The sequence below is a fragment of the Gadus macrocephalus genome, chromosome 18 (genome assembly GCF_031168955.1).
Source record: "Gadus macrocephalus chromosome 18, ASM3116895v1".
In the NCBI taxonomy this organism is placed as follows: domain Eukaryota; kingdom Metazoa; phylum Chordata; class Actinopteri; order Gadiformes; family Gadidae; genus Gadus; species Gadus macrocephalus.
In genome coordinates this window covers 10,740,898-10,753,826 of record NC_082399.1, presented here as the reverse complement: position 1 = coordinate 10,753,826, position 12,929 = coordinate 10,740,898, and the positions used below count along the sequence as shown (strand labels likewise).

The following is a 12,929-nucleotide window of genomic DNA, read 5'->3' as shown; positions in this document are numbered from 1 at the left end:
ACCATCACCCCCACCCCGCCATCGCTCTTCTTTTGTCTTTCGGTCTGTCAGATAGGTGTGGCGAGAGACCAGCTGAGCCACCCCCAATCCCCCAAACCGCCCCCGTACTCGTCTCCCTCAGTTGGATTAGTGTGAAATGGACATGTTAAATTGATAAACAGAGCATGACATTGAGTTGGGATGAGAGAGAGATTGAGAAATAGAGAGATGAAAGGGAGGGAGGAGAGGGAGTGAGAGTGAGAGAGTGAGAGAGAAAGAGATGATGGGGGACAATGGTTCTTTGGATAGCGCATAGAAAGCACAGAGGACGGGGAAGAAGAGGGAGTGGTTCCATTCAAACAGATAGTTTAATCAGCAGTCTGGACTCAAAAGAACTGTTTATCCAATGTGTGCGTGCTTGCGAGTGTGAGCACTCAGGCAACTGTGGCCTTACAGGGCTTATAGTGAATACACATCACATGAATGGACTTGTCCACAGACTGAGATTCGTCAGTGAAAGACAAGTAAGTGACCAACCTCTTGGTGACAAGCCAGGACCACCCTGGGCACACGAGCACAAACTGGTACAAATAGAGGGCTGCATAAAGCGTTGGTTTATCCATTTATATAGTCGTACATTTGTTGCTTTTTAAAAAAAAGTCGATTTTAATATTCTTCAGTTGATTTAGGTTCAGCGGCATTGGTGATTATCAGTTCAACCTACTAAACCCAGACCACGCAATGCTCTCTGTTGTTCCCTGTTTACGCCTTCATCGAGCAGGCTGCAAGGGAGGGATTGTGGGGATCGTAGTCCAATTATGATTGGATTGATCACAGGGATGAAGGGGGTGGGGCCAGGGCAGGAAGGTTTGAAGTCAACAGGGCAGGGAGGTGAACAAGAGGGAAGATGGATATAGAAGAGGGAGCGAGAAGAGGAAGAGGCCAGATGAGCAGAGCAGCAGGAGACGGAGGATAACAGGTTATTAAAGGATTATGAAAGAAAAGGGGGTTGTGGCGGGGAGGGGACTCTTAAGAGATTCTGGGATGCATTTAAATCTGGGTTTTACTCTACTGCAATCTGTCCAGGGATATCTGGGAACGTCATGAGTCTGCCTGAGCCAAAATATGTATTATCATAACGTTAAGATCTAGGGAGAAGAAGAGAAGTAACTATTAGAACAGATTTGCCATGTCTTTCAAAGCCCTAATAATAGATTCTACCACCTGGCTGCCACGCAACCGACCCCTTCAGCAGCATTCAACCAGGGCATTATCCCTGTGTGTGTGTGTGTGTGTGTGTGTGTGTGTGTGTGTGTGTGTGTGTGTGTGTGTGTGTGTGTGTGTGTGTGTGTGTGTGTGTGTGTGTGTGTGTGTCCGTGCATGCATTCAAATTCTTGGGTTGATAATGACAAGCTCTCAGCCAAGTGAGAGTTCCATGTGAAACTAATTGGATTCTAAGCTATGTTCACTAATTGTTTTGCCAGTCAAAAGGTGCCTATTTTGTGCCTGGGTGTTAATTAAGCAGTGTCATTCATAAAAAAACAACGAAACCCATTAACGGTGATCATTATTGTTAGAGAATGTGGACCCATGCCATTACGGTATTGCTGTGAATACGCTTCAGTCGGCAATGCTTTGTGTATCAGGCTTTCGTTTGGCTAAGCTCTGCAAATATGGTCTGCAATGCTCACAAGATACATACACGTTTGCGTGCACCTGTGTGAGCTTTCTCCTGTGGACCTAGATGTACAATGTTTATACAAAGAGCATGTTTGTATTAATAAACACAGTATCCTGGATGGGATTAATTCTAACAATGTACAGCTGGAGCAAACACACTGGTGAGCTTTTGAGTTGCAGCCAGGGAGGTAGATGAGACCCAGATGGAATAATAAGTGATGGTGTTTGTGATTAAGGGGGGGGGGGGTCAGCGGTATGCAGAGCCTCTTGCTGTGTCACCCCCTCTCTCCCCCATACACTTCATTCAGCAATCAGTGAGTCTAGGCCAGGTCTAGGAGTTATGACCGGTCTGAGCCACTTTTAAGGGCTCCCAACATTCGAGGATCACACGCGTGATTACACGCTACCCCACGCTGGGCTGAAGCTAAACATAACAATACAACGCTGATTAGGAGTTGTGTTGCTGCGTTCCCCCGCTAAGTAGGTGGGGTCCACCGTCGGCCCACTACAGCCGCGGTGAAACACAATGAAGAGCAGCGGAGGTCAACGAGTCCTAGGCTATATTTTCACTTTGTTTACAATGCAGTAAATCAAATGTACCACTTGGGTCAAACTGCGTTCAATTCAAAAAGTATCTCCCCCACCCTTTGAGCACCGGGTAAGCAGGTTACGTGAGGGCTGCATTTTGATGACTTCCAACTACCTTGCTTGTTAAATGCTGATTCTTTCTTCTATTCCCAGGAGTCAGCCTGTCGGCCAATCAGGAAGACGAGACGGACATGGAGACGTTCCAGATGGAGATCGACAGGGAGACGAAGAAGTGCATCTTCCGGACCAGTCAGGGGAACTACTGGGCCCTGGTGGCCCACGGAGGCATACAGACCACTGCCACCGACATGTAAGAGACGCAGCAGGGAACTCCAGACAAGTGGGTGGGGGATCGTTCAGAGTCACTAACTAGCAAAGAGAGAGAGAGAGAGAGAGAGAGAGAGAGAGAGAGAGAGAGAGAGAGAGAGGATAATAAATACATGATGTGCCTTCGTTTACAAGGGATAAACGAAGGCATTTGTTGAATAATAAATACACACGGACAGATCGTAGGCCTATTGAGTCTCTCCGGGTGGTCGGCGATCTGTCTTACAAAATTTTAAAACAATAAAATAAGCTCCAGTTATGTATTATTTCAACCTGTATGAAGAATATTCAATTCTGCTTCATTTTATACTTTTATGTTCCTGTTTCAATATTTGTCACCCTCTAAAATAAAGATCAGCCGACACCATGTTCACACTGGAGTGGCTGGGTAACAGAATGGCGCTACGAGCCAACAACGGTAAATACGTCTGTACCAAGAAGAATGGCCAGCTGCTAGCCGTTAGCGACTCTATTGGTAAGCCCCTATTTATCGAACTGATCTCTTTAATGTTTTTCGCACTCTGTGGACCTTAACTATTATCTCCTCGCTCTGTTCCTTTGCTGCCCTCATGTGACCAGGCGAAGACGAGCAGTTCAATCTGAAGTTGATCAATCGACCAATGCTGATCCTCAAAGGAGAGAACGGCTACATCTGCCACCACAAGACTTCCAACACGCTGGACGCCAGTCGATCTGTCTACGACATCTTCACCTTAAGCTTCAACGACGGAGCGTACCACATCAAAGGTACACACACAGACACAGGCATGGGCACACAAGCATACACACACACAGACACACTAACTAAACACAGTTACACAGATACACAGTCGGCACCCTTATGGTTGGAGCCACTGTCGACCGCCCAGTGGGTCACACATCAACTCCCTTTACGTTGCCCCCCGCCCCTTCCCCTCCAGGCGTGACCGGGCGGTTCTGGTACGTGAACAGCGCCGGGCTGGTGTGCTCCGACGGAGAGACCCCGGAGGACTTCACCCTGGAGTTCCCGGAGCACGGGCGCATCGCCGTCCGCGGCAAGAACGGCAGATACCTCCGCGGGGACCAAGGGGGCACCCTCAAGGGCGACGGACTCAGCGCCAACAGCTCGGCCCTGTGGGAGTACTGATCCCGGACCGCTGCCCCCAACACCCCCCCCCCGCCACCAACGCTGCTCCTTCTGGTTCTGTAAGAGGCCAGGTGAACCATCGACGCGCTCCTGCCCCCTTTAAGGAATAATAATGCTCCCAACAGCCTCGAGTTAATCTGGACCTGAAGGAGAGGCCGGCCGCCTGAGGCCTCTTGTTCACCCTTGGGTGAAGCTCCGGTCTTTGGAGTCTAAAAGGCAGAGCAGTGTTTAAAAGGGTCATTTGAAAAGGTCCTGAGCTTACGCCCCACCGATGATAAAAATCCTGATCCATCCAAGTGTCCACGTAATAAATCATCTACATACATGTATGGTGTTGTTTAGGGGGGGGGGGGGGGGGTAGCATTAAAGTGTGGAATCCCATTACAGAGAACTCTCTTGACTATTTAGTCATTTAGCAGACTCTTCTATCCAAATTCGACTTCCACTGAAGTGTTTTAGATACAGGACATCCACGAGCAGGGTGAGGCGTTTCTCTAGGGATGCTTACAAGTTGACTGCGGGCATCGGGGATTGACCTCAGAACGTTTCGTCTGGGACTAGAACACTCTCCCTAAATGGGCTCATTAGTTGGGGAATTGACTTTACTCCAACATGGACCTAAATGAAGAGAGGTGGTGTTGAAAGTGTGCACCCTGGAGTTGCTAACGCAATATTTCTACATATTCATTCTTGAAATGGTGTAATATTGACATTGGTCAATAATTCTTACTGATTGACCGACACAATAAGCCCGAGTTCACTTAGCTACTGTATCTCACTATCTCTCATGAGGGAAAACTCAGTATGTGTGTGTGCCCCTCAGATAACTCCATCCTTTTGCATGAATAATAATCAATTAACATGGAAAATAAGTCCTTTATAGAGGATCTCTGAAACCCCCTGCAAGCCTTAGTGGGTTAGTGCATGAAACAGTGGAAGCAGACAAAAGCAAATGATTGCGGTTCCACCGATTAACTGAGGAAGTGGATTGCTTTTGAAAGGTCAGCTCCATTCCGCTGTGTTTCAGGTCACATATCAGCCTGTTTCATGTCATTGGTGTGGCAGCGCTGACAGAGGACACCCCTGTCAACAGGAGTGTGTGCGTTCCCAGGACATACTCCCCTCCGAGCTGGGTTATGGTTCATGTCTTGGACTGTAGCCATCGTGACAGATTCATATAGATATGCAGAACAGGGCTCACCTTCTCGCCTGCTGCATACGTTTTCTGGATCTATTCTTGTCATTTAGTGTTTTATTTTCTTTTGGAACGGAAGTGCAGAAACAATTTTTAAGTGTTGATATTCAATCTTTTATTGTTAAATGCTATAAATGGTATTCAAATCATATTTTAGATTCCGTTGTGTTTTAGAACGCTTGAGACCTACATAAAAAACATGAAAAAACACCGATAAGAACACAGGGAGGCGACACAGAGTCACGTCCAGTGTCGCAGAGCTTTTGTGCCTATACCGTCAGACAATGAGGAGCGGGTTGTCTCTGAGCTCGTGGTAGATGCTAAGGAGAGACTGGTTCATCTTCTCTCTTGTAAAGTCACCACCAGAACCCTCTGGCACCCGGGACTCTTGGATACGCTGCAGCACAGCCTGCGACAGGTAGTGGGTAGAGGAACAGGAAATCAAGGGGATGTTGTTGGGGGCATGTTCTAATGACCACCAGCGATGGCGACACCAGTTTAACAGATTAGAACCATCACCCATGTTGAAGGTCCTACCTCAGCCTTCTGAATGGCCTGTCGAAGAACCGCAGACTGAATCCCCCCGGCAGAAGCCCGGTTCTCAGGAGCCCTCTGCAGCAGGGTCTATCAGGTCAGAGAGAAGCAGGGGAAAGCATTGAGGGAACATTCTGGGATACTACTGTGTAGAATCAGCTGTGATATTTGGGTTTTGAATGCATTCCAGATTCGAGAGTCTTGATTTAACCAGGTAAGTCATTCGAGACGACCCTTGTGTATTATGCGGCAACCATTACATAACTTGCAAGCATATTAATCAGATATCCATGCCGGAGAAAGGAGCTTTACTCCTCACTTCTGTGCACGTGTGTAAACGTACGAGTGTGTGCGCACGAATGTGAACGTACTAGTGTGCATGCACGAGTGTGAACTCAGAAATGTGTAAAGGTTCAACGTCCGAGTGTGAGCGTCCCAAGTGTGTACCTACGAGTGTGTACGCACAAGTGTGACCATCTGAGTGTGAACGTCTTAAGTGTGCACAATTATTCTACACATGAGTGGGCATTGACCTGCACACGGCCCAGCACAGCGTGGTGTAGTCCACACACAGAGGCCATGGAGGGGCACTCCACCCAGATCTCCACCGTCTTTAGACCTCCACCACCCGTCTCGACGCCCTGCTCCCCGACAGTGACCTGGAGAACCCAGGGCAGACCCACGAACCCCAGGGGGTGGGGCTTCATTACCACTGTCGGAACGTGATGGATTACACGCACCTTGCTTCACCTTCATGCAGAGAGAAGCCTCGACGCAGCCGTGATTAATTTAATCTTCGACTGACAAAAAAAGCAAGTGGCAATTATTCTAATCCTTTTCACACGGTTCTCAATATGGATTGAGAGTTGACGGTTTTACCATTCAGTGTGGGATGAAGCTATTGACTTTACACGAGAAAAAGAGGACTGAAACATGTACATTGGAATAATCCAAGCCGATGCTTCAGTGAGCTGACCTGCTCAAATGCAGTCCGTCAGGGATCATGAATGCAGTGGGAGAGTGGTAAGACTAATCCACCCGGCTTCTCCTTTACTAGCAACCGACTGCCTACTGCCTTCCTTCAGTCGCCTCATTAAAGCACTGGGTCTTAATTACAACATCGGTATACTCCCCAGGTCCCCACAGGCAGGCTCGCCCTCTCGCACAGTGTTTTCGTATTATATGAACATTATTATTTTACAGTACATTATACATAATAAGAGACTTTTCCACCCATTGCTCCCCATGGACTTGGCTGTTATAATCCCAGCCGAAAGGTGACAGGTTCCCAAAGATAAATCACTGTAAGGGGCTTTGGATAAGACTCTCTGCTAAATGACAAAGGTTAATATTAAAGTGTCCAAACGGGACTCTGAGGTAACACACACACACACACACACACACACACACACACACACACACACACACACACACACACACACACACACACACACACACACACACACACACACACACACACACACACACACACACACACACACACACACACACACCTCCTTAGCGGTCAATCTGACCGGACGCCCGCCCGGACACCGAGCGCTGACCACTGCGTCGTCTACCGCCCGCGTCGACGTCCCCCCTCCCCCGGGTCCAGAGGACGGCAGCAGCCAGTCCAGCACGGCGGAGGAGAGGCTCGGAGCGCCCTCTGACCCCCTCGGGGCTGCACCAGCGGCTGCCCACTCCAGCGCGGCGCTCAGTGACTGCTGGCACACCCTGACGCAGGCCGAGTGCCCCCCCCCGGCCTTGGACCTTAGGGCGCCCCCCGTGTCCCCGCTCCTGCCGCGACCCACGACCTCGCGGACGTCCAGAAACGCTTGCAGGGGGTCCACGGAGGCCCCCTCCGTGGGCGGGAAGCCGCCATCTTTATTCCCGTCCCCCGGTTTGCACACGCGGAGAGCGTCCAACCAATCCACGGTCAGAGTGTCCACGGGTAGACTGAAGCAGCCGCCGCCCAGCCCTGGGAGGCTGGGGTCGGGGTGGCCGCCGGCCGGTGGGGCGGCGGGCTTCTCCTCCGCCAGGAGACGGGCCAACATGAACACCAGCGAGCAGCGGACAGTCACGGGGAAAGACGTGTCGCCGGCTGTTGCCAAGGGCAACGACACTTCAAACTCTCCCCCTGGCCGGAGATCTAGGATGGGGAATGACAATGTTCTAGAAGACCCTTCTCCAGCCTCACCGAGCGGATGGGAGAGGGGCTGAAGGGTGACACAGAACGTCCAGCCCTGCTCCAACACATAAGGGCTTGTGTTTTGGAGAACGCAGGTGAGGTTTAAAGTGTCTCTCTGCAGGACCCGGCTCCACTGAGAGAGTGTTTGACATCGGATCGGTCGCTTCTGCACAGGGAGATGGTCTTCTTTGTTGTGGTCGGATAGAAGCAGGCTACTGATGTGAAGCACCTGATTGAGCTGCCTCAGGACCTCTGTCTTGGAATGGATGCTCGCTTTTAACACTGTGGCTCTAAGAGAAAAATGGCAAAGCCAAAGTACCATCAGCTCAATGAAGATGGCCCATTGGCCACAAGCACTCATTATTATAACATTAACAGGATTATACATGAAGTAACAGAGCTTTTCAAGAGATCATTAACAACACAATGGCATATAGCCGATTATAGTTATTGGGACACCATAATGGGATACTTAAACTACCCGAATTCAATATTTTTGTGTACACAAATTTCTTTTGACAATGTCAAAATTCCATTTGGTTCCATACTAAAATGAATTTGGGAGCAGTCATTAAAAAATAAAAAATCTTAATTTGAAACAACAGGTATTTGAGTCATAATGCAAGGGCCATTAAGTCAGGTGGAGAGATGAGCACAACCTACCTCTCACACACATCTCCGATGGCAGACAGGAGGTCCTTAATCCTCTGGCCCACCTGCGAGGAGGGGAGACTGGGTAGCTCTCTGCCTTGTGCTTCTTCTCCTCCTCCTGCTGCTGCTGCTGCTGCTGCTTTAGGTACGGTGATGCTCTGCAGCCTCCCTCTTGCTGACAGGGCCAGGAACTGCACAGCACCTGCAAAGAGACAATTCAACTTAAAGCCTTTTGATCGTAAAAATAGGCCATTCAAATGAGTAAGTGCTCAGACACACTTGAGAGGATAAGTCACCTTCTAAGCCTCCACCATGTCTCATTAACTGATCATTGCCATTATAATTGGACGACGGCCCCATGTAGCTGTCAATTCACAGCTCTCTCAATTCCACCATGAACCAACCGGCCACTTTCCCATCCTGAGCCAAATGTCACAGAAACTTCTTGGATTCTGTGTGCGCATGCCCAAGTGTAAGAGAGCGAGTCTCAGTAAGCGAGCAAGTGAGTGAGTGAATGAGTGAGTGGGTGAGAGAGAGCGAGAGAAACTTGTGCTTACAGTGAAGCTTGGCTGTCATCCCACGTACCTGCAGCAGCAGCAGTGTGCGTGGCTCTGCCCAGCGCCACGACTCCACACACATTCAGGCTGACTGGACTAGGGAGCCCGTCTCCCACGTCCTCCCCTCCCCTCAGGGCCGTGGCTCCCTGCTGCTCAGGACCACCGGATAGATCTAGAACCAGGACGTCAGAGTGGGTGCTGTAGTACAGCCGTCGTCCTTCCACACAGCCGCACACCACAGGCCCGGGGACACAGCCCTCTGTGAACGCCAGCGGTTTCTGCCCCGCCCCCGACGCCAGCGCCGCGGTCGTTCCGGTGGCGGCCGTCCCACCGGTATGGATCAGCACCACCCTCCCAAGGCCGCCGACCGCAACCAGACTCTGAGGAAGAGGGGGGTCCGTTCCCATGGCAACGGTTGATCCGATGAAGACAATCGGCTGCTCGAGGCTGTGCAGAACTCTGACACGAGACGGAAGGCCTCGCAGCGGGAAGAAGCATAGGCGGCCATCGGGCAGGCCGCAAAGGATTATGGGGGACTTGGCGAGAGCGGCGTCCACCCCGAAAATCATCCTGAAGAGGAGTGGCTCGAGGAGAAAGTGGCCATCTCCTGTAAGAGTGTGGGATGGAGATGAGGGTGATGAGGAGGAGGAGGAGGAGGTGGGAACAGCGTCACTGGAGTGGACACAGTTCAACACAGGCTTCCGGGCAGGTGTTCTCCTCTGGTCTCCGTCTTCATACAGCCCAGGTGACACCACAGGAAGCTCTAGCACCCCAAGCTTTTCGTGGCCGCTGGCTGACGACTCCACAGAGGCAGGCACTTTGTACAGAGTGAACTGCCAGAGCCCACCTTTCTGAGTCAGGGTCAGAAGAATGGAACCAACCAGGAGCAGAGAACACACGCGTTCCTCTCTGACTGCCAGCCAATCAGAGGAGATTGACAGACTGGGAGCAGGAGCTGATCCGGTGGGAATTCTGCTGAGGAAAAACAGAAAAGTGAGGCGACCAAAGTGAGGCGACCAAATTGGTATTAGATTAGTGGCAACTTTGAAGCGATGGCCTACCTCGATTTAAGAATGTGAATGTTGACACAGTAAACTGCACTTTCACATGCTGCATATATCAAATGCTTGTCTTCACTCTGAACCAGGTAGCATATGGGTCCCGGAAATTGGAGAGTGGTCTATAAAGGGAAAAAAACAATACTTTACTTAAGTGTTTTATAATAAAGTGCGACAAAATATAACAACAGATATCATAGTCAGGATGTTAAATCCACTTGCCATAATCCTTTTCTCCTCGATATGGAAAATGTTGACCTCATCGCTACCATCGCAGATGAAGACAAGCGTCCCACCAGTAACTTTGGCCGTAGATGGGACATTACCGAACTTTGCCCATGTCTCCACAGCGCACCTTCCCTCCATGAGTAGACAAGGAACTCACAAGGACGCATTAAACAAGCTTTAAAGTTTGCTGAGCTCTATATATTCAATTGTAGTACATGTAGTATTATGCAATTCAGTGCTGTACATTTTGGATGAAATTTCGAAACCGGTTGTTGACACAGGATGTAATATTCCGCGCGTGTGAATATGGACCAATAAGAATTAGAACTACAATACCCATCAAGAATATACACGGAAGTTTGTGTGCCGCATCTACCAATTAAAGTGCTCCATTTACATCCGCCAAATTTTCAAAACACCATTTCTTTTTCATTTACCTTTTGCTCTACCCGTGTGCTTGTTAATCATGATGGACCAAGAGGAATACAAAATGTACTTTTTAGAAAACAGGCTGAAAACATTCATGGGTTGGCCATTCGAAGAAGGTTGCGCTTGCACCCCAGAAAAGGTGAGCAACATTAAACTAACGCATTACCATTTGCTAACGAGGTCAAGGAGATCGGTGGCCTCGGACCACCGTCACAACTCAGAGATGATACAACACACACGATGATAGTTGGTTCTATCATTGCACATTACCAAGTAATGACAGTCCATCTGCAAAAAAATACAGTTTTGAAACTCAATTACAGGTGTAGCCTATCCAATGTCAACGGCCAGTTTTCAACGTTTAATGATAACGATCGTGAAAAACAATAGCGTTACAGCAATCAAACCTTTTGAAAAAGATTCACAAGTGTTATCATACACTCCACGGCTATCAAAGTCCCGGCAAGCATTAGTTACCGTGAAGCCACAGCACCGAAAGCATTACTATGACTGCTCTAGGTCATGCTAGTGGATAACAGTAACACATACGGTGTGGACTGACTTCATCTTCCGTTCTGCTGTTGTGTGTTAATTGAACGGTGTTGTTTCATGCAGATGGCCGAAGCCGGATTCCTCCACACTCCTTCAGACAACTGCCCCGACGTCGCCAAATGTTTCTTCTGTCTGAAGGAGTTGGAGGGCTGGGAACCAGAGGATGACCCTGCGTAAGTACTTCGGGTGTCCTGTACTTTGTTGTTGTGATTTCCTGGAAAAGCACTAATTTGATTGATGTCTTCCTACGAAATAGCATCATTGTTTCGCGGCATTATCGGCAAGGGGAATCTATACAATGCAATGTCCCCTTGCTTTTGCTTTACCTTCTTTAAGGATGCACCTTCCAAAAGTAATAATTGGATTTGGATCATATTTTTTTTTTTACCAAATCGTATAAGCCTTTCTTAACCATTCACTGCTGAGGCAAATCTGAGTACTGATTTAATCCAATGCAACACTCAATAGTTGGACAAGAAAATGGGTTGTTTTAATTTGTTGCTTGTCTGCCGTGCTATTTCAGAATCGGGATACTGTTTTCTGATTATTCAAGGAGAATTCTGTCTTGCTTCCATTTGAACCTTTCAAGTTCAATGCATTCACTTCTCTTAAAGGCACCCAGTGCAACTTTATGTAAACATTCAATGAAAAATAAACATTCAATTTCTAGTCTTTTTTACACGTAGTAAGTTTCAATAACTCCATACCATTACATATCGACATTCAAGGAGCAAAGATGAGACGTCGTTGTGTGGTGAGAACTGATAGAAAATCGTAAACAACAACAATCGCCTGCTTTATTTATTGTAGGTTACAAAAAATAAAGAAAATGGCGGCGTTGTTATCGATTTTTTATCAGTTCTCACCACACAACGACGTCTCATCTTTGCTGCTTAAATGTCGGTATGTAATGGTATGGAGTTATTGAAACTTACTACGTGTAAAAAAGACTAGAAATTGAATGTTTATTTTTAAGCCTCGAAAGTTGCACTGGGTGCCTTTAAGCACTCTGTTCATTTCTATACTGCACAATGGGCCGGCTTCATTTAGCTTTCCAGTCTGAATGCCGGTGTTTATCTGTCTTTGTTCTCCTCCCCAGAGCTGAGCACAAATCCCATTCCTCAAAATGTCCCTTCATCAACCTTAAGAAGGAGGTGGAGGCACTGTCCGTTGAGGAGTTCCTCAAACTGGAAAAAGAGAGGGATAAATATATCAATGTACGTTTCATCAATTATTAACAGTAACAAGATGGCATACATGCATCAAAGTGTGGTGGACAACTTTTTCTGTTCAACATTTATGAAGTACAATGTTCAGTGACAGGCAAAAATGTGTGGCGCTGCAACATTTTCTCATGAGTTAATAAAGAAATAGAAAACTGGCTTTCCACACCCCTAGATGTTCATCTCAATCGTGTTTCTGATCTGTGTGTATTTTATCCCCATGACAGAACAAAGTCACTGGTGAAGCCGTCAGCAAATTTGAAGAGGGGGCCAAACTGATTAGAGCTGCAATGAAGTCGGCCAGCGGTGACAAATAGCAGGAGGGGAAGGACAAACCAATGGATGGGGGCGGGGGGGGTACTCTTCTTGAGTAGAGCTTTTTACCTGTTTTATCTGTTATATTTTATTTCGTGGTTTCAGTGCAATCTTCTTGTGTTTTTTTGTTTTTACTATTAAACCCTTCCATTGTGTATGCTTCACATTGTATTTCTATGATTCTATGTGCTGACATTTCCTTTGTTTTCCTCAAGCGTGAAGGCTCTTGTGATCCTTCTGCACGATGTGAATCAATCGCCAATCAAACTCTCTGATTGTAATCTTTAAACACAGGGATG

At 48.0% G+C, this 12,929-nt stretch overlaps 3 protein-coding genes across 3 annotated transcripts; 2 read left to right on the top strand and 1 right to left on the bottom strand.

Moving 5' to 3' along the window:
* Nucleotides 1-298: 298 nt before the first annotated feature.
* Nucleotides 299-5,100, top strand: fscn2b (fascin actin-bundling protein 2b, retinal). Its single transcript, XM_060036419.1, has 5 exons — nt 299-958; nt 2,401-2,557; nt 2,928-3,049; nt 3,154-3,321; nt 3,495-5,100. The coding sequence occupies exons 2-5, from the start codon at nt 2,439-2,441 to the stop codon at nt 3,698-3,700; spliced, it is 615 nt and encodes a 204-aa protein (XP_059892402.1). The 5' UTR covers nt 299-958; nt 2,401-2,438; the 3' UTR covers nt 3,701-5,100.
* Nucleotides 5,101-5,108: 8 nt separating this feature from the next.
* faap100 (FA core complex associated protein 100) lies at nt 5,109-10,402 on the bottom strand. Its single transcript, XM_060036421.1, has 8 exons — nt 10,106-10,402; nt 9,887-10,005; nt 8,854-9,797; nt 8,281-8,470; nt 6,944-7,907; nt 5,963-6,088; nt 5,433-5,519; nt 5,109-5,304 (listed from the first exon to the last, which is right to left on the bottom strand). The coding sequence occupies exons 1-8, from the start codon at nt 10,247-10,249 to the stop codon at nt 5,173-5,175; spliced, it is 2,706 nt and encodes a 901-aa protein (XP_059892404.1). The 5' UTR covers nt 10,250-10,402; the 3' UTR covers nt 5,109-5,172.
* Nucleotides 10,403-10,484: 82 nt separating this feature from the next.
* On the top strand, nt 10,485-12,794 carry birc5a (baculoviral IAP repeat containing 5a). Its single transcript, XM_060036420.1, has 4 exons — nt 10,485-10,679; nt 11,156-11,265; nt 12,192-12,309; nt 12,543-12,794. The coding sequence occupies exons 1-4, from the start codon at nt 10,578-10,580 to the stop codon at nt 12,630-12,632; spliced, it is 420 nt and encodes a 139-aa protein (XP_059892403.1). The 5' UTR covers nt 10,485-10,577; the 3' UTR covers nt 12,633-12,794.
* The last annotated feature ends 135 nt before the right edge of the window (nt 12,795-12,929 follow it).